The sequence below is a fragment of the Thamnophis sirtalis genome, unplaced genomic scaffold (genome assembly GCF_051295495.1).
Source record: "Thamnophis sirtalis isolate CommonGarterSnake01/CBP01778 unplaced genomic scaffold, rThaSir2_p1.2 scaffold_3, whole genome shotgun sequence".
NCBI classification, from domain to species: Eukaryota; Metazoa; Chordata; class Lepidosauria; order Squamata; family Natricidae; genus Thamnophis; species Thamnophis sirtalis.
Window position 1 is genome coordinate 133,286,751 of NW_028261383.1, and position 21,806 is coordinate 133,308,556.

The 21,806-nt window shown below is 42.9% G+C and overlaps 2 protein-coding genes across 3 annotated transcripts in view; one reads left to right on the forward strand and one right to left on the reverse strand.

Annotated features, from left to right (window-relative positions):
- The first annotated feature begins 85 nt into the window (after positions 1-85).
- On the forward strand, positions 86-5,884 carry NDUFAF8 (NADH:ubiquinone oxidoreductase complex assembly factor 8). Its single transcript, XM_087710159.1, has 3 exons — positions 86-364; positions 3,004-3,114; positions 5,207-5,884. The coding sequence occupies exons 1-3, from the start codon at positions 284-286 to the stop codon at positions 5,228-5,230; spliced, it is 216 nt and encodes a 71-aa protein (XP_087566285.1). The 5' UTR covers positions 86-283; the 3' UTR covers positions 5,231-5,884.
- Positions 5,885-7,213: 1,329 nt separating this feature from the next.
- SLC38A10 (solute carrier family 38 member 10) overlaps positions 7,214-21,806 on the reverse strand; it is a 95,152-nt gene continuing 80,559 nt past the window's right edge. For both annotated transcript variants that reach the window (XM_087710160.1, XM_087710161.1), the window contains 5 exons: positions 16,091-16,258; positions 15,466-15,882; positions 14,433-14,534; positions 11,071-11,247; positions 7,214-10,676 (listed from right to left, as the gene is read on the reverse strand). In XM_087710160.1, coding sequence (XP_087566286.1) covers positions 9,574-10,676; positions 11,071-11,247; positions 14,433-14,534; positions 15,466-15,882; positions 16,091-16,258 — 1,967 coding nt within the window. In that variant the 3' untranslated portion in view covers positions 7,214-9,573. The remainder of the gene's footprint in view (positions 10,677-11,070; positions 11,248-14,432; positions 14,535-15,465; positions 15,883-16,090; positions 16,259-21,806) is intronic.

Sequence of the window (21,806 nt, forward strand, 5' to 3'; positions counted from 1 at the left end):
TCAGACGCCGCCAGCTAACGGCGAGAGCCACGGCCCCGTGGCTTTCCATTTCTCGTCCAATCGGAAGCTTCTGGCGCAGAACGGGACCCAATCAGAGGACAGGGAGCGTGCAGCCGTTCCCCCTGAAGGAAAGCGGGGTCGGGTTTAAGGCCCAGCTCCTGGCCGACGGTGGAGAGGCGAAGGGCGGTTGAAAGAGTGTTGCTTCTTGAAGGAAGCTGTTTCGGGCCTGGTTATGGCCGCGTCTAGCCGATAGCTGGGGAGGCTGGCTTTTACTTTTCCGGTTATGTCCAGTCGAGCAGTCTGGGAACGCGTCCGAGCGAGGGTGCAGCGCTTCCCTGAGCTGCTGGCGAGTTGTGGGGAGCAGGTAGGGGGTCCGGAAGGGGCAAGTTGCAGGGGCAGCAGCATCCCCGTCACCTCATCCCACTCAATCAGCATTTAGGGGAAACCGTCCTGGAGAAAATCTGTTCGTTGATGACAATAATGATAATGATAATATACTATTTTAAGAATATTTTACTTGGATGATACCTAGGATGCTGGCAGCAACCCGTATCAACCATTAGCACCAGCCAATGGTGTTTGTGACACATTTGTAAATGTTCAGTTGACTGAGTTTCAGTTTAATGAACAAAAGGGAGAATAATAACGTAATAATAATAATCAATAACAATTAATAATAATAGTATTCCATCCTGTAACACCGTCAAACATCCAAATCTGCCTATCCCAAATCCTAACCAGTTAATAGGTAAACAAACATGCCAAACCCAGTCTGAACATCTGGCTGACTCTGTGATGATCAGTAATGACAGCAACAGTAATATAGGAAAGGGAAGCTAGATTAGTTGCGCTCTTCCTGGCAGGAAGGAGTAAAGAGTTTTAGGTAGTGTTGATCACCTATTTAACATCCCAGTGTTTTTTAAATTTGTCAACTTTTGAGACATGGACTTCATCTCCCAGAATTCTCTAGCTTTGGAGCTCCATAATGTCCAGAGAATTCTGGGAGTTGAAGCCCACCCATCTTAAAATTTGACAAGTTTAAGCAATAAAGGAGAATGTTTGTTGACAAGTTTGAAAAACATTGACTTATAGATTTAAGCTGCATGGGGTTTTGGAGCATCAGTATGCTGTTCATATACAATTCTTCTCTTCCATGCTAGGCAAGTGAGGCTGTTCAGAGGGTGGCTCAGTGCCCTAGAAGCTGTAAGGTCCTGGATGGGAAGGACTGCAACTTGACCCTAGGAAGATAGAAGGGTTGTGGATCTTTGTGTTCCTCCACCCTGACCCCACTGAACCAGAGTTGACATTTCTGACTCTGGATGGAGTAACATTTAGGGGCCCTCCTGGAAGAGCAGGTGGCAGCTGTGCTGGAGGGGGAGGACTTTACACAAATTAATCTAGTGCACCACTTGCACCCACTCCAGTGGTGAGTTCCCACCGGTTCGGACCGGTTCTCCCAAACCAATAGTGCTGCCTTCAAACAGAGCGAACTGGTTTTCTCTTCCCTTGAAAGTGGGCCTGCTCACCCACCCCTGGTTATATTTAACCTTTATTTCAGATTCTGAAGCCCAGCTGATTCTGGGCAGCAGCTTGAATTGCTGCTCCTCACTTGTTTTCCTTTTTTTCTCAATATTTTTCCATTCAATTGCGCACACGCTTGCTCGCTCACCAAACTGGTAGTAACGCTGGTAGGAACCCACCACTGACCCACTCATACCTTAGTCACTTCTCATTTGGATTACTGCAACACACTTTATATGGGGATGCATTTGAAGACCTTTGGGAAGTTGCAACTGGTTCAGAATGCAGGGGCACACAGCTTAGGTGCCCTGCACCTGATTAACACCATGGTTGTGTGAACTGCAGTAGCTCCCAGTTATTTTCTGGATGTAATTTAAAGTGCTGGTTATCATCATCTTTAATACACTGTATATGGACCAAAGCTGGATGATTGGCAGAACTGCCTCTCGCTGCCCATCTAACTAGGATAGATAGATTGATAGATGATGGAGAGATAGATCCATTCTAGATTCCCTCTCTTAAATGTTGTCAGTTGATGGGCCCTCAAAGATACACCTCAGTGGCCACTACATTGGAATAGCCTCCTATATGAGAAATTCCTATCCTTTTAGCCTTCCAGAGGGTCATGAAGAGCTTACTATTGCTGTGACAGTTGGACCAAGATGGGGTTGAATTGGGAGGTTGTTTGGTCGGGAACCTGAAAGGAGGGGTACTTTTGTTTTGACAGTGTTTTTATGGATAGTGAGTTGCCTGAAGTCATTATGTGAGGCAGCCATATAATAAGTCCCAAAAGTAAGGAAGTAAATAAATGTCAGCAAGAAAGACACAGAGCGAAAAAGGTGTAACTGCTGTCTGTTCAGGATCCTGTCCCTTTCTGAACTGTTGCACGCAGGCATGTATTTGTATGTATTCCATTTTTTTAAAGGAAAAGCACTGCACCATTTCTCTTTGCTGTGCTGGGTAATGTTTCCTCCTATCAGGTTAAATTGTCTTGTAAGACAGAACAGTATGAGTTAATCCTATTCCTTTGAGTAAAGTTTGGCAGAGGTTAGAAATCTCTAGGTGACTTAAAAGCCAAAGTGGAACAAATTGGAAAAACCAAATACATACCCAGACCAGATAGTACATTATTATGTCCATGGTATCTCATAAACACAGTGCCTAAGGACTATTAAATCTTTGTTGTTTATGAACATATTTTAAGCTACAAACAAAAAAAACCCAAAACCAGGACATGTGAAAAGTAACAGTAAAATAAAATTCCATATATCCTAAAATTGAGATAATATTTATTACATATCTACTTACTTGACTAACTGCTTGTAACTTGCTGAAGAATATAGGTCTCTGGTTATACCTTTGTGTTCTTAAGCACCTGGATTATTACTGCAGTAAAGGCCTAAAAAGATAAAACTTGCTTAGGGTCTACCAGAGTTTTAATGTCCCTTGCAGTCTGCATCTAATTAGAGCTGATATTTGCAGGCCTCAGTTTATGGCAAATGTATTGCATCCAATACTACTGAACATGGAAACTTGAAAAAGGATGTGTGTGCCAAGGAATTTGCAATGCTGATGGATTGCTTCACAGAAGCTGTGAGTTGTTTGCATTTTGTTTTTCATTTCACAGGGTTAACTTTTCATTTGGGATCTGGTTAGGAACAAAACATGCTATAAATACAGAGGTATATAAATATACAATAAAAATGTGCTGTCCTCTTCTATATTTGGTAGCTGGAAATGTAGAATGCTGATCAAGAAATCATGGAAACAATCCTAGTTTACAGGCATAGGACATTAAAGTTCTCTCCATTCCCCCCTCCCCCCTTTTAAAACAGAAGTTCAGTCTTGCTGCAAAGAATTTATAGCACCTACAAATTGAAAGGAAGTTCAGTAGTAAATGACATCAGCAGCTCTAGAACTTTTCTTTTCTTTTAGGATTACCACTGAGTTGTTCTTTCTTGTCTGTTGTGCATTATTACAGCTTTTAGGCTGTAGTGTCTTTCAGTGTTTTCCAAAAACTTCATACTTGTAAGAAGGCATCTGTTTATGCAGATAGTCCTTGGATTAGGACCATAATTGACCCATTTAATGACGTTTCTTGCCACAGTTGTTAAGTGAATCACAGCAGATGTTTTAGTTACACGGTGAACCTGGCTCCCCATTGACTTTGCTTGTCAGAAGGTCGCAAAAGGGGATCACATGACCCGGGAGACTGCGATAAATACATGTCAGTTGCTAAGCATCCAGATTTTAATCATGTGACCATGGGGATGTTGCAACGGTCGTAAATGTGAAAAACAGTCAAGTCACTTTTTTTCAGTGCCAGTGTAACTTCAAACAGTCATTAAGTGAATGGTTGTAATTCGAGGACAGCCTGTATTTGAAATTCAAGGGTTGGCAAGAGGTCTGCTAATCAGTTCTGCTGCTAGAAAACCATATTACACAACAGAATCATGTGAACTTATCTGAAACTTGCTGGTGCTGTTGTGGGATTTTGTTCATTTCATTGTAGCTTACTTCAGTGATGGCTGACCTTTTTGCCGTCACTTGCCAAAAGCGAGCCCGCACCCATAATGCAATGCATGTGCAACGCTCCATGCATGTACACCTCCACACATGCATGTGCGACACACCACGCTCCCCCATGTATGAGCCACACATACCCTTGCCTATTTTTGGCTTCCAGGTTGGTGCAGGAGGCTTTCCAGGCCAAAACAGGGTGCGGGGAACCCTCGTGTGGTGCCCTGCACCCCATTTGGGCCTGGAATGCCTCCTGCACCAACCTGGAAGCCAAAATGGGACACGGCGCTGCATGAGGCCCCAAAATGCAATGCAAGTGCCCCCCCTGTGCATGCACCCTGCCCCGTGCATGTACACGCGTTTCCCCCACATGCGCCCCTCGGCAGAGATCTGAAGACCAGCTGGCCAGTGGGAGGCGCACACGCATGCGTGCTGGAGCTGGGCTGGGACAACCGCTGCAGTCCCCACAGAGAGGGCTGTGCTTGCCACCTGTGGCACGCGCCCCATAGATTTGCCATCATGGGCTTAGTTTGGCCAAAGAAACTTCTGAAAGAAACTACTATGATTAAAAAAAACCTGATTTTCTTTGGGACAAGCTTACCTCTTTTAATATGGAAGTTAAGAGAATCTAAATATTTAGATATACATGTAGTCTGTGACCCATAACCACCATTGCCAAGCATGAAATTTTAAGTAAGTTGCTCCCCATTTGACAACATTTTTTTTTGCCATGATTGTTAAGCAAATCACTGCAGTTGTTAAATGAATCTGATTTTCCCCCATTGACTTTGCTTGTTGGAAGCCAATTGGGAAGGTTACATGACCCCGGGACACTGCAACTGTCATAAATACATGCCAGTTGCCAAGCGCTCCAATTTAATCACATGACTAGGGGGGCACTGCAACGATTCTAAGTGTGAAAATTGGTCAGAAATCACTTTTTTCCAATGCCATTATAACTTAGAACGGTCATTAAATGAATGGTTGTAAGTCAAGGACTACCTATACCATATTTGCTTTGCAATTAATTAATTGTTATAAAAATGATAGCAGACAACTGATCCATTTCAAAATCTCATTGGCCTTATGCTACAGGATATATTGATATGAATATATTTACATAATTCTTAACATTCTTTCTAACATAACTGATCTTTCTTTGCAGGCAAAAAAGAATGTAAAGACTTGAAATGGATACTGATGGCAAATCTGGGATTTATAGTTGTTTTCAGCACAGAAGAATAAAGAACTTTTCCATCTGTCGTTATATTGAGGTCCAGAAATGGAATATTTCCCAATGTGCCAAGAGCTAATGGCTTTTCAATTTATCCATGTGTGTACTGTAAGCACATTCTGGGAAACTTTTTTAAAATGTAAAACTCAGTGTGTGGGGGGTTTAATTTAAACATGGGATGAGCAGTATAATTTTTCAGAGTGGCAAGAGGCAAAGTTCAATGCCGAGAAGTATAAAGCCAGAAAATATATAAATACCATTTAATTCAGATTTTTGTAATGTTAGAGTTTCTAATAGCAAATATGTCAGGTTCCCTTTGGTAAAATATGACATTAATATACCAGCGGCCTTTTCCTATCAGCGGAATGTCTGTTAAATTAGCTACTTGTACCAATTTTGCCCTGAGGATTTACTAATTCCCTTCTTATTTACAGGAATAAAATAAGATACTCCTGTAGATCTTGCTTAAGCTACTTTATATATATTGTTAATTCCGGCTCCTGAAGATCTGGGGCAAAGAAAGCCCAGCGTGGCCAACTGCCTAACAGTCATTGGTCATTTACCCAAAAATATCCAGTTATGGTATATAAAAAATCCTGGTATTTGCAACTTTGAATATTTGATTTCCCTTCGGAATATGAATTTCCTCACTAAAGCTTTGGGGAAAAAAATCTAATCAGTGAAATTGCCTAAGGACCAAAATGTGTTTTCATATATGTGCCAAGGTTCCACGGAACAGTTCAAAATCTGACTAGTAACAACATGAAGATTGGGACAGAACTGTACCTCTTGGTTGGCTAGGAACACTAGGCCTCCATGTTAAGGTTCCAGAGTTTCTAAAACTCCTAAGTGATTTGTCAGACTCTGATCAGATCTAGAGACAAATATCAACTAGGTGGATTTCTAGAATGCAACTTTGGTCACAAAACACAAATGTTTGTCTTTGTATGAATGAATGTTTATGAAAATATTAAATGGAAGCAGTTTGGTCTAGTGATTAAGGCCCCAGACTAGAAAGCTAGAAACTCTGAATTCTAGTCCCAACTTAGACATGAAAACCAGCTGGCTGATCTTTGGCCAGTTACTCGCGTCCCATAATGTCAGGCTCAGGCAACAAGCTGGTTCATTGGTCAATTCCTGGGGAAGTTGGGGAACACTGCCCATGCGGGGAAAAAGTTTATGAAAGTACTCTGTTTCCCTGAAAATTCTCCTCCCCAGAGAATAAGCCCAATTGGGCTTTTGAGCACATGCGCTAAAATAAGCCCCCCCCCCCAAAATAAGCCCTCCTCGAAAATAAGGCCAAGCGCTTATTTTGGGATTCAAAAGAAAATAAGACCCTGTCTTATTTTCAGATAAATACGGTATTAAATATCATATATCGGTATCTTTTACAAATCTGTCAATTCATTATGACCATGTCTCAGAAAATAATTGGATTGTACTCTGGCTGGGAACGTCATTTTCATGAAGGTGATTAATAATATTACTTGAAGCTAATAGTGGGTTTTGTTGATGGATCCAAAATCAAACTTGAGTGTAAAAGCTAGAAAATGCATCGGGATCAATAGGTTTTTCCTCATTCATTCATTTATTATATTTATATGCTGCCCTTTTCCCCCCCGAAGGGGACTCAGGGCGGCTAACAAATCAAATCAGGGAAGGGGGGAGTACAGACAAAAAATAAAAAAATAAACGATACATAACAATACATAATTTAAAAACACACAACAGTCATACCATTCAAGACGGGGGCAACAGCTATTTAGCCTTAGGCCTGTCGGAACAGCCAGGTTTTAAGGACTTTGCGGAAGGCCTGGAGGGTGGTGAGGGTTCGAATCTCCACGGGGAGTTCGTGTGTAAATTGTCTCCAACTGAGCAGTCTTGGTGTCCTGTGTGTGTAAACCAGCTATTTCCAATAAGAAAAAAAAGAGGCTCTGGTAAAATGCTTCAGGTTTATTTTATTATTGATTTGTGCAGGTTAGCTATCATCCCTGGGACTGGTCATTGTACAACACTGGAAATTGGACATTTTGCTGTGGCAGCAAGTGAGGAATTCCAGATGAAATCCAGGGCTGCCGCTTTCCATCTTGTGTCTTTCTTTGTAATTGCTTGGAGATGGGATTGTTTAAAAAAAAAAAATCTTGAGTCGTTCTATGGAGGAATGCCAGAAGTATCTTTGGTCCTTCCAATTATAGCAGACAGTCACACTGTGGCCAGAGAAACCATGACAGGGCGTTCATAACCCTTTGTATTAAAGCAATTTGGCTGATATTTACAAAAAAATTAGTAAAATAAATATTTACATACTGAAGTAACAGCGATCCAACCACAAACTATCGTAATTGTGCTTTGGGCAGCTCTGTTCAATGGTCGTGTGGAATGTCATACTAAATCTGTCTTTCCCCAACCAACACCAACTCCCCCTCTCCGGCCTCTTTAATTCCAAGATGCCCAGCCAATTTGGAGAATAGCAAAACATCTGGGGATTTTGGGTTAGGAAACCTTGCTCTCAACCCAGCAATAAACGAACTGATGTCTTGCAAGCTTTTTTAGACTATAACACCTGTAATAATTGGTCATGCTGATTGAGTTTATGGGTTTTGTAGTCCACAATGACTAAAACAGCTTGGCTATTCCTGGTTTAGCACGATGATAATGAATCCAGCACGTATATCATTCTCAAATATGGCTTGCAAAGAATTTGCAATCTCTAGTTTTCATTTAGCCATCACTTCCATTGAGCCATGACAGCGCTAACCATAGTTTGATACACAAAGACCATAATTTCTTTTGGAAATTAATTGACCAAACAGAAGCTCAAGCTTGCAAACACCATGTGGCCTTTGATGGAGAAGGCTTGGGAGGGGATTATAGGTAAACTGAAGGCCCTTTCTAGTTTATTACAATCACCTAAAATCACAGTTTAATATGATGGTCAGACAGGACCAATAAGATGCCTGAGGAAAAGTTATTAGAGTAACAATGTTTGTAACAAGGAAAAATGCCCCTTGCAACAGTCAAGTGGTACCAGCCACATTTCTCTGTCTCCCTGAATGGAAATACAGCAAATACGCTTGACAGGAAAGATACGACAATGGCATTGCCCCCCCACCCCCGGGTCCCCCAATCTCAGTTTCATGTTGCAGGCCAAGCTACACTCCAGAAGCAACATCCACTTTAATTCTCCCTTCTTGTTCTAGGAATGTAAACTGATAACTGACTTCGATAATTAACTGTTTATGCCCAACTTCCAAATATCCTTGGATATTAGTGACGATCAAATGTTAAGAGCTTAAATTTGGTGTATCATTTGTTAACACAATCCTTGGGACTGTTAAGGACACCTAGAACAAATCGTGTTCAAATGTCGAAGCTTGCCAACTCTAGGACACGACTAACATTTCACATTTGAGTGTCTCCTGAAAAAGTGGAAGGGATATAGGGGACAAGCTTTAAGTTACCCTATATGCACTTATAAAATGGAGGAAAGAGGTAGATGGCCTACTCTGACAGCGCCCTCTTGAAATGATTTCATTTAAGCATCTTGCAAAGCTTTTATGCACAGTATGGTTTCATAATGCACTTAAGACAGGTATGTTTTTTAAAAACAGACCTATATTTTGATAACCAAAAATGAAAAAAAAAGGTTACTTTTATTATTGCTAATACTGGACCTGGTTGAAGAAGATCAGAGCAGTTTGTAATTCGCTGTCAAAATGCACTTGTTAGCAATCAAGTCCATATTAAGAATTTATCTTTGAAGAGATGCTCCCTTTTCAGACGTTTACAGAACTACTTTCATCTTCTTGAAACCATTTCCAAAAGCCAAATCAACCCATTTAGCAAACGGCAGAACACAAAAATCCAAACGTTAATTTAAGGGAGGGCAATGTCCACATATTCGATAAAAGGGATTTTCCAACAGGATAAAATAACAGATAAGGCAACAGACTAATCCTAGACACAGAAATTAAACAAAAGGAATTAAAAATGTACATGCTTCTTTGGAAAGATGGCGAGCGTAAAGCGTTTTTGGAACCCAGAAAATAGATGACCTTGGGTTTTGCACACAAGCTACCAGCAGCGTGAGGAGAGACCGTTTTGAAGAATGAAATTGGCTGGCAGCATGGAAATTCCTCTTTCCCCCAGAGCCAACAGTGCTCAGTCACCGGAGCTCATTTCAGATGGAGCCAGTTGACCTGGGTTGCCAACGGTTAAACACCAATGGCAGTTAGCCACGTAACAGACACCTTTAAGCAGCTGGTAGATTCCTACATTTCCTCAGAGTGTGGAGACTTTCACGCCTCCTCTTCACCCACTGGTATCTGTTTAATCTGTCGGCTGTGAAGGGCTTTCTGGGCCCCTTCTGCTGCCTGATTGAACCTAGTGTCTAATGCACCACGGAGGTCATTGACTTTCACATCTGGGACGGGGTTAAGTCCAAATATTACACCTCCCACCTCTTCTTCCAGATCTCGCCTTTTGCGGCGCAGGTCCAGGTCTGCTTGTAGCTTGAGGTCTCTGTTGGGTTTGGCCTTTTCATAATCCCTGGACTCTGGCCTAATTACGTCTCCCTGTAAGATATAGTCACTGTCAGCTTCTTGCAAGCTCTCTGGGATTCTTTGCTCTCTCTCTGAATCATGCCTTTGATCATTGGCATTACCCAGCTGTGGATGATGGGCTTCAGTGGCCGTCTTCTCTTTAATCTTGGCCCCCTGACCCTGTAATCTGTCAATCTGGTCCAAAGGTAAGATCTGTCTTTCCCCACCTTTCACAGTTTCCTGGACCTCCAATTTCCCTGGTATGTTATCAGCAATCTTTGGTTTGAGTGGAATGTCTGGATCATGGAAGTCTTTTTTGACCTCCTTGGCAAGGGACTCCCTGTCAGAAGATCTACGAGGAATCTTTCCCTCCGCACCATGGATGTTGGCTACCTCTGGTATCTCCCTTTGGCTTTCAGCCCTTTTCACAGCCTCTTTTCTCTTCTCAACGTTGTCTGCCCCTTGAATCTTCTGTCCTATCAAATCTTCAGACTTGGCTTGCTTTTCCTGGTGGGGTCCATCAGGCCTAGCTATCTGTGAATCACTCCTGACTGGCTCCAACTTCTCTTTGTGGTTTGCATTAGCTTGGTGGTGTACGATTTTCTCCTCATCGTTTATTTGAGCCATAACATTTTTAGGAGGAATTTCAGTTAACTTGTTTCGTATAGGCTTCAAGTCTGCTGGACCAGCGTCCTCCTGCCTTTTAATTTCCTCAGGATCTTGGGGCTGGTTCTCAGGCAGATGCAAAGGATGACCCAGGTTTTCGTTTGGTATATTCTTGGGAGCATTTTCAATTTTGTTGTCAAGGTGATCTCTCTCTTTACTCTTGGTCAAAGCGAGGCCATGTTCCAGCTGGATTTCTATTGGAAAGGAGAAGTGGAGAGCTCTCTGTTACTGTATACACAATTTAGCAAGCTAGAAAACTCTTTATCACCAACAAAACAGTTTACCCAGAGGCCCTTGGAGAGTCACTCAGTACCCTCCCCACTACATCTGACTACCAAAATTATTGCATTAATTGTGAAATTATAAATAAGGTATAAGAATGTGTCTTAAGCGGTACCTTCTGTTTTATAGTTTATAGTCTTCCTATAGTTTTGAAACAAGGGCTGGGATGCATGGAGAATGAGAGCTTTTAATCTATTGCTTAGAGAGGGCACTGGAGAAGGGATATTTCTCTGAGCAGATTTTATAACAGCTCCACAAGCAACTTTCTACAATACTTAGGTATTGGTTTGTGTGGGTGGGGTTTACCTTGCTTTGGCTTTTCCTCGCCTCCGTCCTCTTGCCTTTGCTGGTGGATCTCTTTGTGTTGTTCCTCAATCACTGCTAACAATTTTGCCTGCTGATCTAAGAGTTGCTTTTGCTGAACCTGCTGTTCCTTTATCACTTGCAACAGGACGGCATGGTCTAGCTGCTTCTCCTCATCTCCTGGGGGGGAGGAAGAAACTGAGGCTAGAAGGAATCTATCCATGGGATCTACTGTACATCTTCAAGGAGAAAATTAGGACGCCCCCCCCCCGTGCTTATTATGGTCTCTGCCACATTTGCATATACACTGTGCTTCTTTAATCTAGAGGTAACACGCTCATTCTTAAGAACTGGCCTCAAGAAATCGGATTTCCCAATCACCTTCTAGAAAGGCTTGGCTAGAAAGGATAATTATTATGGCATTCCTGAATTGTCTTGAACTACACCATGAAGATCAACAGCATACTATGCAAATAAGCAGAAAAGGAACTCTTGTCCCAAAGGGAAATCAAGTAATAATCCCAGAAAACTACACATCCTGGAATGATGCAAAGTAAAAACCGGCAAAGTGGGAATTTAAAAACAAAAGGATTCTCACAGTCACATAGTCAAAAGAATTGGAATTAGAAAGAAATACACCTTTAAGTAAAACGTTCCTATATGGTTATAAAGACACCCACATCTATAGAGGCATGGGGATCCCTACGTTTCATTATTACAGTATGGCATCATTTTTTTTCCTTTTTGTTATTTTATAATGTTACTTTTTTAGTATCTGTTCTGATTTATTAAAAAGTAAAGCAAGAATAGGGAAAGAAGTAGACTTAAAAGGGACAATCTTGCCCTCCCAAGCAGTCTAGGAATATTTCCTGTTTCACTTGGGTGTTAATTAGAGCAATTTTCCATTCTTAGGTAATGTGGTCACTGCTGTTTCATAGGAAGCAAGTGAAAACATATATAAATATCCTAAGCAGCTTTCTATATAGCAGCTTTCCCCCAAATTGGTGTCCTCCGTGAGTTAGGATCGCAGCTCCTAGAATTCTCACTAGCCATGATGAAAGGGGAGAATCATCTTGGAAGCCAGAAGAGTGTGAATCCTGCTTTAGGCACAAAACCAGCTGAGTGACCTTGGGCCAGTCTCTCTCTCAGCCTTAGGAAGAAGGCAAGCCGCTTCCCAAAAAGTTGCCAAGAAAACTACATGGAGGTTTCCAAGTGTGGCACAAATCAAAACTGTCTTGAAGGCAAAATGTTTATGGAGATACTCAATTGTCCAGGTCATGGTTATCCCAAAGGTGCTTCCTCCCCCCCTCCCCCTCCACATACACCAAAAAGAGACGAATGGACATTTTTGTTTGTTTTTTCCCCTTGGAAAACTTTTTGCTTCTCATCCAAGAAGCTTCTTTGGTTTTAACTGGTGGGGAATGGAAGGATTTGTATTCTTAGCACTCTGAGAGTTGGTTGTTAGCACTCTGAAACTCCTTGGGGCCATTTGGGGGTTCGTCTGTGTCCTGAGTCACCTGAATCAGAGTGGAAACAGGGGTGGGAAACTTCTTGCCGAAAAGACTGCATTTTAAACAGGAAATAGGTGGGATCTTGAAGGCAACGGAAAAACACAAAAGGCTAGGAATTCTAGGAACTATAACTCCAGCGTATCTGGAAATCAATTTGGGGGAAATTTGCCCTTTTGCTCTCATCAAGTTTTCACATCTTTTAAATGCAGCTTTTTCTCTTTACTACAGGGGCACCTGGTTCTTTTTTAATCTTTCTTTTCTCCTCAGAGTTCACAGCCACTTCATTCTTACTCCACGCAGAAGATATAATGCATCTAAGAGTTCTTATAACCCACTGGAAGAGCCCTGGTTGTTACCTGCACTAAAACTAAACAAGAAATGCTTACTTTAGAATACAAGGGCTGCTCCACTGAACATCATAGGCATTACTAGGCTCAGAACAGTTTTGGGCTCCACAAGACAGTTCAGAAAGAACTATTCTCTTCCGGAACAAGCAAATGGATTTTGGAACAACCAGTTATATATCAGCAACCTGGCGATCTTTTACTAGCAACTTATAAACACATTAAATTTATCGAGACAATGGGGAAGAAATTAATGTAAAGTTAATTGCCGGGAGGGGTGCAGATGAGAGAAAAGGGATATAAGGTAATAATCAGTTTGTCTTAGCATTAACCCCATTGGCAAACAGTCTAGGGAAATCAGGAGATTGTGACTGGCAAGGGGAGAAAATCATTTTCATACGCCTGGAGGATTGCTGAACAAAATGTATATAGGAGTGTTCAAAACACAAGAGAACTGGCAAGACCAAAACTATTTTTAGGAAAACTACTGCTATGGCCTTCACAGTCATACAATATATATAAAACAAGAATTTGAGGGCGTCTACCAGGAGCCTGCTTTGAGGTTATGTTTTAGGTTGTCAGACTGCATTTTGACTGACAAGGGAAGAGCTTCTGAAGCCCAACAGCTCTCCTAATGCTGGCGACTTTTGAAGAGGGGGAGAAGAGAGAGGAAAAAAAAAAAGAAGAGAAAAGTGAGACTGCTCCGTTTTAAAATATTGCCAATTCAGATGCACCCTCAATACAATCCCAACTATTTTGAGGAAGTGGGGACTCTGGTTGAGGAGGCTCTGCTGTACTTTTAGGGATGCCGTGGCTCAGTAGTGAAGACATGGAGCTTGTCGATCAGAAAGGTCGGCAGTTCGGTGGTTTGAATCCCTAGCGCCTCGTAATGGAGTGAGCTTCCATTACTTGTCCCAGCTTCTGCCAACCTAGTAGTTCGAAAGGAGGTAAAAATGCAAGTAGAAAAGTAGGGACCACCTTTGGGGGGAAGGTAACAGTGATCCATGCTCCTTCGGTGTTTAGTCATGCCGGCCACATGACCACGGAGACGTCTTTGGACAGTGCTGGCTCTTTGGCTTTGAAAAGGAGATGAGCACCGACCCCTCGAGTCGGGAACGACTAGCGCTAGGGGGAGGGAACCTGTAGCTTTAAATGGATTGTGGCTCCGTTACAAGCAAGTGACTCTACAAGAGATGCTTATTTGCCCTTCACCAACGTGACAGGATTGCACTGGTGCTCTGGTGCTTGTAGCGTCACATTACACCTTCTGAGATTATCTCAAGACAAGATTGCCTGGCCTTGCAGTCTAGCTTTTATCTAGTTTCCCTTTCATAGTACGATTAAAGAATTTGGCCTAGGCGTATACAGCATAACACCCGCACACCAAAGGCTTTCAGGGAAGCAGATGGTAATCTCAGTTGTGGTGTGTGTGTGTGTGTGTGTGTGTGTGTGTGTGTGTGTGTGTGCATATGTGTACACATCTGCTCTGTGGAGGAAGGACAATGCTTACCCTCGAGCTTGCTCTCGGACTTCTCTTCTGCATTACGAACCTCTCTCGCCTCAGTCTGGGCTGGACCAAACTTCTCTGAAGAAACAACCTCTTTTTTATCATCTGAAAAGAAGAAACACACAGATATTTCCTGGATGGAGCAAAGAAAATGACAGATGTTCTCTGCCCCTGTCCCTGCCCATCCCCCTCCATTCTCTTTGCAGTTTCTATCCAACTAGATTGCCGAAGGAAAAGTCATTAAAAAAAATATTTAACAGTGTTATAGCCTGCTGGCAAGAGACCACTGCTAACTGCCTAAGCCTATTAAAATGCAAGCCCTGGCCCTGGAGAGCAATGCAATGGGACACTTATGCAATGAGGCACCTGTCAAGATTTGGCCCTAAATCCCCAATGACCAGAATGGTCATCAGCACCTGATGCTTAGCAAAGAAGTGAAGAACTGCACAAGAGCCAAGCCACGGCCAATAATTCAGCACATCCTCTTTCCCAAAACAATGGCTGAAACGGCTCTTCCATGGTACCCCCACCAAAGAAAAAATGTGGTTTTTAGGCCAGCGCAAGCAGGAACTTGGGAATTCATTGGTATAAGATTTTACATTTCCTCCTACACATAAGTATTTTTTTAAGTGCAAGCAAAGCAATTCATAGTTATTTTTCTTGAGATATAAAATCCACTCTTTTTTTTAAATTGCAGAAGTAGACTTCTTTCTTTTAGTAAAAGCTAGGATGAGGGGGGAAACACTGGCACAAGGCGGATGTTGTAAATAAAAAGATAGAAGCCTTGTGGCAAGGAAACAGCTGTGAACAGGGCTGGTCGATATAGAGTAGGAATTTTGAAAAAAAAATGCCTGAAAAGCCCAGCTCAGACTTTAGCAGTTCAGGCTGGGTGTGGCTTTGCAGTTCTTCCAAGCGTTCCATAGCACCAATCAATTTCTGTAATAACTTATGTCAAGTGTATAAATGCTAAATCTCAGAAGACCAAATAATACGTTAAACTTCCCTGGAACCAAAAGAAGCAGAGAAAAGTACATACGTGGTTCATTTTCCTTCTCCATGGATTTTACTCTTTCTTTGCCACGTTCGGCTGCTTGCAAATTGGCACCGTTCTTCCCACCCAGGGCCTTGTCTCTCTTCTCATTCTGCTTCTCTAGCTCACCCTCTCTGTGAGGAGACTGATCCTCCTTGTGTGCCACCCCCTCTGGCGCTGCCTTGGGGTCTTTTATGGGCTGGTCTTCCAGCTTTTTCTGGCCATTCTGTTCATCAGCTTGTTTAGGAACAATTTTAAGGTCTTCCTTCTCCACTACAGCATTGTTCTCTACTAGGACATCCTTGTCTGCTGGTGGCCGATTCTGTTCAGATTCCTCCCGGTCCTGACCCTCATCCACTGCTACCCCATCACGTGGTACTGGTGGCTCATGGCGATGGGCTTCTCCCACAGGTTGTGCAAAGCCTGCATGAAAAGAAACACAGGCTCTCAATCAAGAACGGCACAGAAAGCAACACATTTGGTGAAGTACAATTCACACATATTTATAAAGTGACGTCTACAGTGCTCTATGACCAAATAAATGGGAACCGAAAATTGGAACAAGTTGTGGATCTGTTACTTCTCTGAATTCAATATTTCCAGCCTCTTTCCAGTTCTAATTCTACGCTACCTTGATCAGGCCGGTCCAGTTGTACCTCCTCCTTTGGTTTCTCCTTGTCTTCTCTCTTAGGCACATCCATGGGGACTTTGATCTGTGGTTGTTCCACCTCTTCTTTCTCATTCACCAATTTGGGTCTGTCACGGTTATCAGCCACTTCTTGAACTGCAGGGTCTTGATCTGCAAAGCATGGTTAGAAACGATTAAGGACACATATTTCCCATCTGCCATACAAACAAGCTCCCCCTTCTCTCTTGTGGCTATAATATCTTCGGTCGGGTTCAGTTTTTAATAAAGTGCAACTACCGTAGAAAACGGATTGTTAGTTTGATGTTATCAGTTATGCTTGGGAAGAGGCAACCTTCCCTTTTACCCTGTGCCATCTTCCCCATCTATACACTATTGTGCTGCCATTTTCTTCCATAAGGAAAAGGAGAAAAATGAGTCTGAGGGCAAACGCAAGAGACTCTTTAGGTGTAAGAAGTGACACTAATCAAATTCTCTCTCTCTCTCTCTCTCTTAAACACACACCCCATTCCATTTTATAGTAGAAGAGAGAAGTTATGAAAAGTAATCACAGCTCTCCTTTTTACACACACACATATGCACACAGAAATAATTGCGCTGGATTGTTAGAACAAAATGCTGCTGTTTGGGATGAGTGGACACTAGATGGCAGCATTGCTCTTGCTCATTTACATGCTATGCATGATAAGCAGTGTGTGAAGATGCTAGGCATGGCCAAGGAAAGTTACCTGCTGGAATTAGCAAACCTGGAAGAAACATACTAAGGAGGAGTTGGTTTACAACCGAAGCGAAAGAGGTAGAGAGCAAAGAGAAATCCCCAGAAGGGAGAAAACCAAGACAGAAAGGCAGAGTGAAGAAAGGAGGCAGCTGAAGGCTGTCTGGGGCCTGTTTATTCAGGCCTCTTGCTGTAGGAATTGCCAGCATCTCTCCCTGCTTGCAGATACAGGCAGGCACTCTGCTAAAACCAGAATTAACAGGAGGCAGGGTATCACAGAAGAGGCTTCAGGCTTTCCCAATTATGCCTCCAGTTTAAAAGCCTGACACTGCTCTCTGCAGGAAAGCAGCCTGCAGCAAGGAGGAAGAGTGACAGTCCTACTCCTGGGTTTTGAAATTCTGCAGGTGGATGGGGCAGAGCCTTCTCACCTCCAGCTGCTTAACTGACTAAAGAGTTAAGAATACATCTAACCTCTCCCCCATCCAACCAAATCCATAGATGTTCACCTTGAAAGTCTTTTTTTTTAAGTGAGTAAATGAGAACAGGAAGACTAAATCTCCCATTATCAGGGGTCTACATTGCAAAAGAGCCTGAGGAGTTAGCTCTACACACACATGCACGCACGCACACGCACAGACGCACTCAGGGCAGTTCAGAGTGTTCCCTCACTTCTGGCAGCTGAAGTCACGCCAAGCATTTCCTGCAGAGTCGAAGTCTGAAATAGTCATTCTCACACTTTATGTGAACACCCTTCCCCACCCTGTCCCATTTTCATTTTCGGCTCCTTGTGAACATTAACTTTCCCTCCACCCACACACCTTCCAACTGGGGCAGATGATCTTCAACAGGTACACGGGTGCCAGGAACAGAACATGGGGAGGTGGAGAGAGAAGACAGGAGGGCTTGGCTTCATGCAGCTGCCTCAGCATTGTCAGGGAGACCAAATGCAAGAGAGCAAAGCAGCTGAAGAATTGCAGCCAAAGTCCTACTTCCAAGCCAAGCTGGCTCCATCTTCCACAGACAGAGCCCTGGGGAAAGATGTGCTCCATTCAAGCTGCATCCTCCTCATTCCTCTCTCTCTCTCCCCCTCCCTCCTCCCTCTCTCTCTTGTTCACAACTTAGTCTAAAAGAACACACTTCATTTTGGGGAAAGTGGAGCCCAGCGTTCTCTAACTTGGGGGCTCTTCCTATGCGCCTGGATTTCAACCCCCAGAATTTTCAACAACGGCTTCCCTGGCTGGAAAATTTTTGAAATCCATACTTCTGGAGAGAACCCAGATTAGGGAAGGCTGGTTTAGTCATTGGAGGCTCAGATTAGCTAGAGACCAACAGGCAACAAGGAGCAAATGAATGAGGAAACTATAGCCCTGTTTTTGTTTGTTTGTTTTGTTGTTGTTCAAAGGAACCTATCGGGGAAAGAGGATGGGTAGAAGAAAACATTACCTAGGGTACATGTGATTAAAAACCTTTGGGTTTCTAAAACTGTTTGAACATTGTCAGGGACCACAATTAAACTAGAACCTGTAGTCCTTTGGAACCTGGCAGATTAGCAAAGCTCCAGCACAAGGCACAATTAGAATGACTCCAGAGACTTTTTGTGATGCTTGCAAGTTAATAGAAACTGACTTGTATTTGGACAATATGAATGTCTGACAGTCACAATATAAGAAAGGTAACCAATATTTCCAGAAATACAAGAAGCAGCAAACACAAACCAAAGTCTGTAGCTACAACAATTCCACAACGTCTTCTGCTGAAATTAGCGTGACTGGTTGTCCCTGGGTCCCAGAATATGTTGGGGATGTTGTGATTTCAATGGCAAGTAATGTAGAGCGAAGGAAGCATGGTGGCTCAGTGGTTAAAAATGCTGCGCTTGTCTGCTGGAAAGCTGACAGCCCGGGTTCGAGACCCGACCACTACACGACAGGGTGAGCTCCCACTATTTGCCCCAACTCCTGCTGACCTGGCAGTTCGAAAGCATGCAAATGCAAGTAGATAAATGGGCACCACTTTGGTGGGAAGGTAACAGTGTTCCATGCGCCTTTGGTGTATAGTCATGCTGGCCACATGATTATGGAAAATGTCTTTGGACAACGCTAGCTCCCACGGCTAAGAAATAGAGATCAGCATCACTCCCTAGACATGACTGGACATAGGAAACCTTGAACTTTACAATCAGGACTAGAAGTGGGCCAAAGATCAGCCCTTTGGCTGCCCCTGTTTGGCCCACTTGGATTATTTTTATTTTAAACGTGACTACTTTTCTCTCTCAATTTCTGTATGTAAGATAACTATTATTGTCATTTTTTTTACTGTGAGCACACTGGCCCACATTAAAAATGAAATTCTCTTGCCTGCTCTCAAGAGAAAGTGTATATCTACCCAGACACATACACAAACACACATAAACACATGCTATATACATACATATACACCGTGCATGTGCGTGCCAACGCACCTTCACAGCCCTGTTGGTTCGGCCCTCCACAACAGTCCCAGTTTCTCATGGGATGCCTGGAGAAAATTAATTGCCCATTCCTGATTTAGATAAATTGAAAGCCAAAAGTAAGACAATGTAGGCTTAAGGCCTGGTATGGCTCGTTGTCCAAATAATTTGGGAAACTTTCCCCTAAAGCACAATGGCTTCTAAATGCTGGATCTGATGCTAAAATATATGTCGAATCTGTCATTTCTCAAGGCAAGACCACTCTTTACCTACTGCAAGATTCAAGAAAGCAAGTAAGAGCAGCTGCCTCACACATCCACTCACCAGAATAGCAAGCGCTGAGAGTCAGATCTCTTCCCGCCTTAAGCTCCAGATTCTTCAGAGAAAATGTAGACAGAATCCTGTAGGGCTCTGCTTAATGTCCTTAAACCAGGAAGCTCTTATGTGACACATTAGGATATAATACATTTTCTTTTAATATGAAATCCTTGTGTTTTCATTATCCTTGCTAGATAGGCTGCTGAGTTCTATCCATACCATTTAGGGACCATATAGGAGTGGGCACCCTACAGCCCTTGGGCCACTTATGAAATATTTTTGCAGATCCCAGAATTCAGCAACATCAGCAATAAAATGGTAATTTTCAACAGGGCAATGTCTACCGCTTTTACAATTCTCTGTGAAAAGCAAATGCGGTAAATCATTTGTCACACCTATTTTCATAAGCCTTCCCAAACCCTAAAAAGAAAATTAAAAACATCCTCAAATTTCATTTGCTTCAGCTTCATATGCCCCAATGGCAGCACCCAGCTAAAAAAGTTGCCTGCATCTGGACTTTGGGAATAGAAAGAAAAGGGGGGGAAAAGGATGGGGACAAATATTAATGGGCAATTAGACTGGCACTCAGTGGTGAAATTTACTACTGGTTCTGTGGTCATGGCTTGGTTTGGTGGCTGTGTCAGGGGAAGGATATTCCAAAATCTCCATTCCCACCCCACTCTGGGGCCAGCCAGAAGTAGCATTTGCCGGCTCTCCAAGCTACTCAAAATTTTTCCAGAACCTGTCGAACCTGCTGGATTTCACCCCTGCTGGCAGTGCTTAGCATAAGATTGAAAAGTTGTTCTCTGACTCGAGAAGTCCAACCCAGACTAAGAAGGCTAAACCACACAAGGGATTGGGGGGGGGGGGGGGGGGAGGAAACCACATAGATCAATCTTCCCCAAGTTGGTAGTTTCCAAATATATATTGGGTCTAGATAAGTGGTATGCTGGTAAATGTTTAGCAACTGGCTCTCCAGATCCATTGCCGCCACAGTGTTTTCGCTACTAGCCACTGAACAGCTAATCAGTATGCTCCATTGTGACTCAGCTCTGCTCTCAAGTGGCTCGCAGAATTCCAGCAAATTTAACAATCAGCTCTTGCAAGCCTGTATGAGCTGGCTCCAGCATACCACTGGGTCTACAGTTCCCAGAAAATCAAGCTAGCATGGCCTTTACAAACAGCCAATTGAAACCCTACCTTGAAAACCCCACTTTTCAAACCATATATGTAGATTTGGATGCTGCTGGGAATACTGTTGTTTCATAACTCAGATCTACGTAGCATGCAATTTTCAATCACAGTAGCATATGCTTTCCCTTCGATGGGCCACGTAGGAAAAAAACACAAAACCCAGAGTGCAGCAGTTTTGAGCCATTACAATGCATTGCATGCAAACCTCCAAGTTTTCTTCACCCCCACTATGTCTAAAGGAACTGACTTTAAACAGAAATAGTGGATTTGATGTAATACGTGTCAAAATTTGTAGTTGTGCAGATTTTACAAGGACATTTCTCTCTTCCCAAAACCCTGATTACCAATAACTGGGGGGGAGGGGGGAAATACAGCTGCAAAGCCAGAAGTTTAGATACTAGTTGCATTCCACACTGGAAAACCCCGGGGTTGAAGCGTTTAAGGAATTAATGCCAGAGACTCCCACCTGATCAGAGGGGAATAGAAAGCCGAAAGAAACAGGGAATGGACACTATCTTTCCCATTTTTTCACAGCAGGACTGCTCTGCAGCCAAATGACCTGGAGCAGCTTTCAGCCACAGTCAGCGAGTTGCCGATTTAAAAAGGGAACACATGTTACATGTATGTTTCCCCTTTTAAATTCAGGGTTTAGTGGCAAGCCCTGGATTAATCTTCATTTCAGCAGCTTCTGAAATAACCTGGCAGCTTCTATCAGGAATTTAACTTTTATCACCTGGACCATGATCCTTTCACCTGGCCTAGAAGGTTGGTCTGTCACAAGCTGATTTTTCTCCAGGTCATTTGACTAAACGGCAGCTACGCCGGGAAAAGCAGAATAGATACGGCATATTCCTTGTTTATTTCAGCTTTCTATTCCCATCTGATAAGGTGGAGGGGTTTTGGCATTAATTTATTAATGCTCCAGTTGTGTTCAACAGTGTGGAACATAACTAGTAAGCTTGTATCTAAACCTCTGGTTTTGCATATAACACACACACAAACACAAACACACACACACACACACAAAT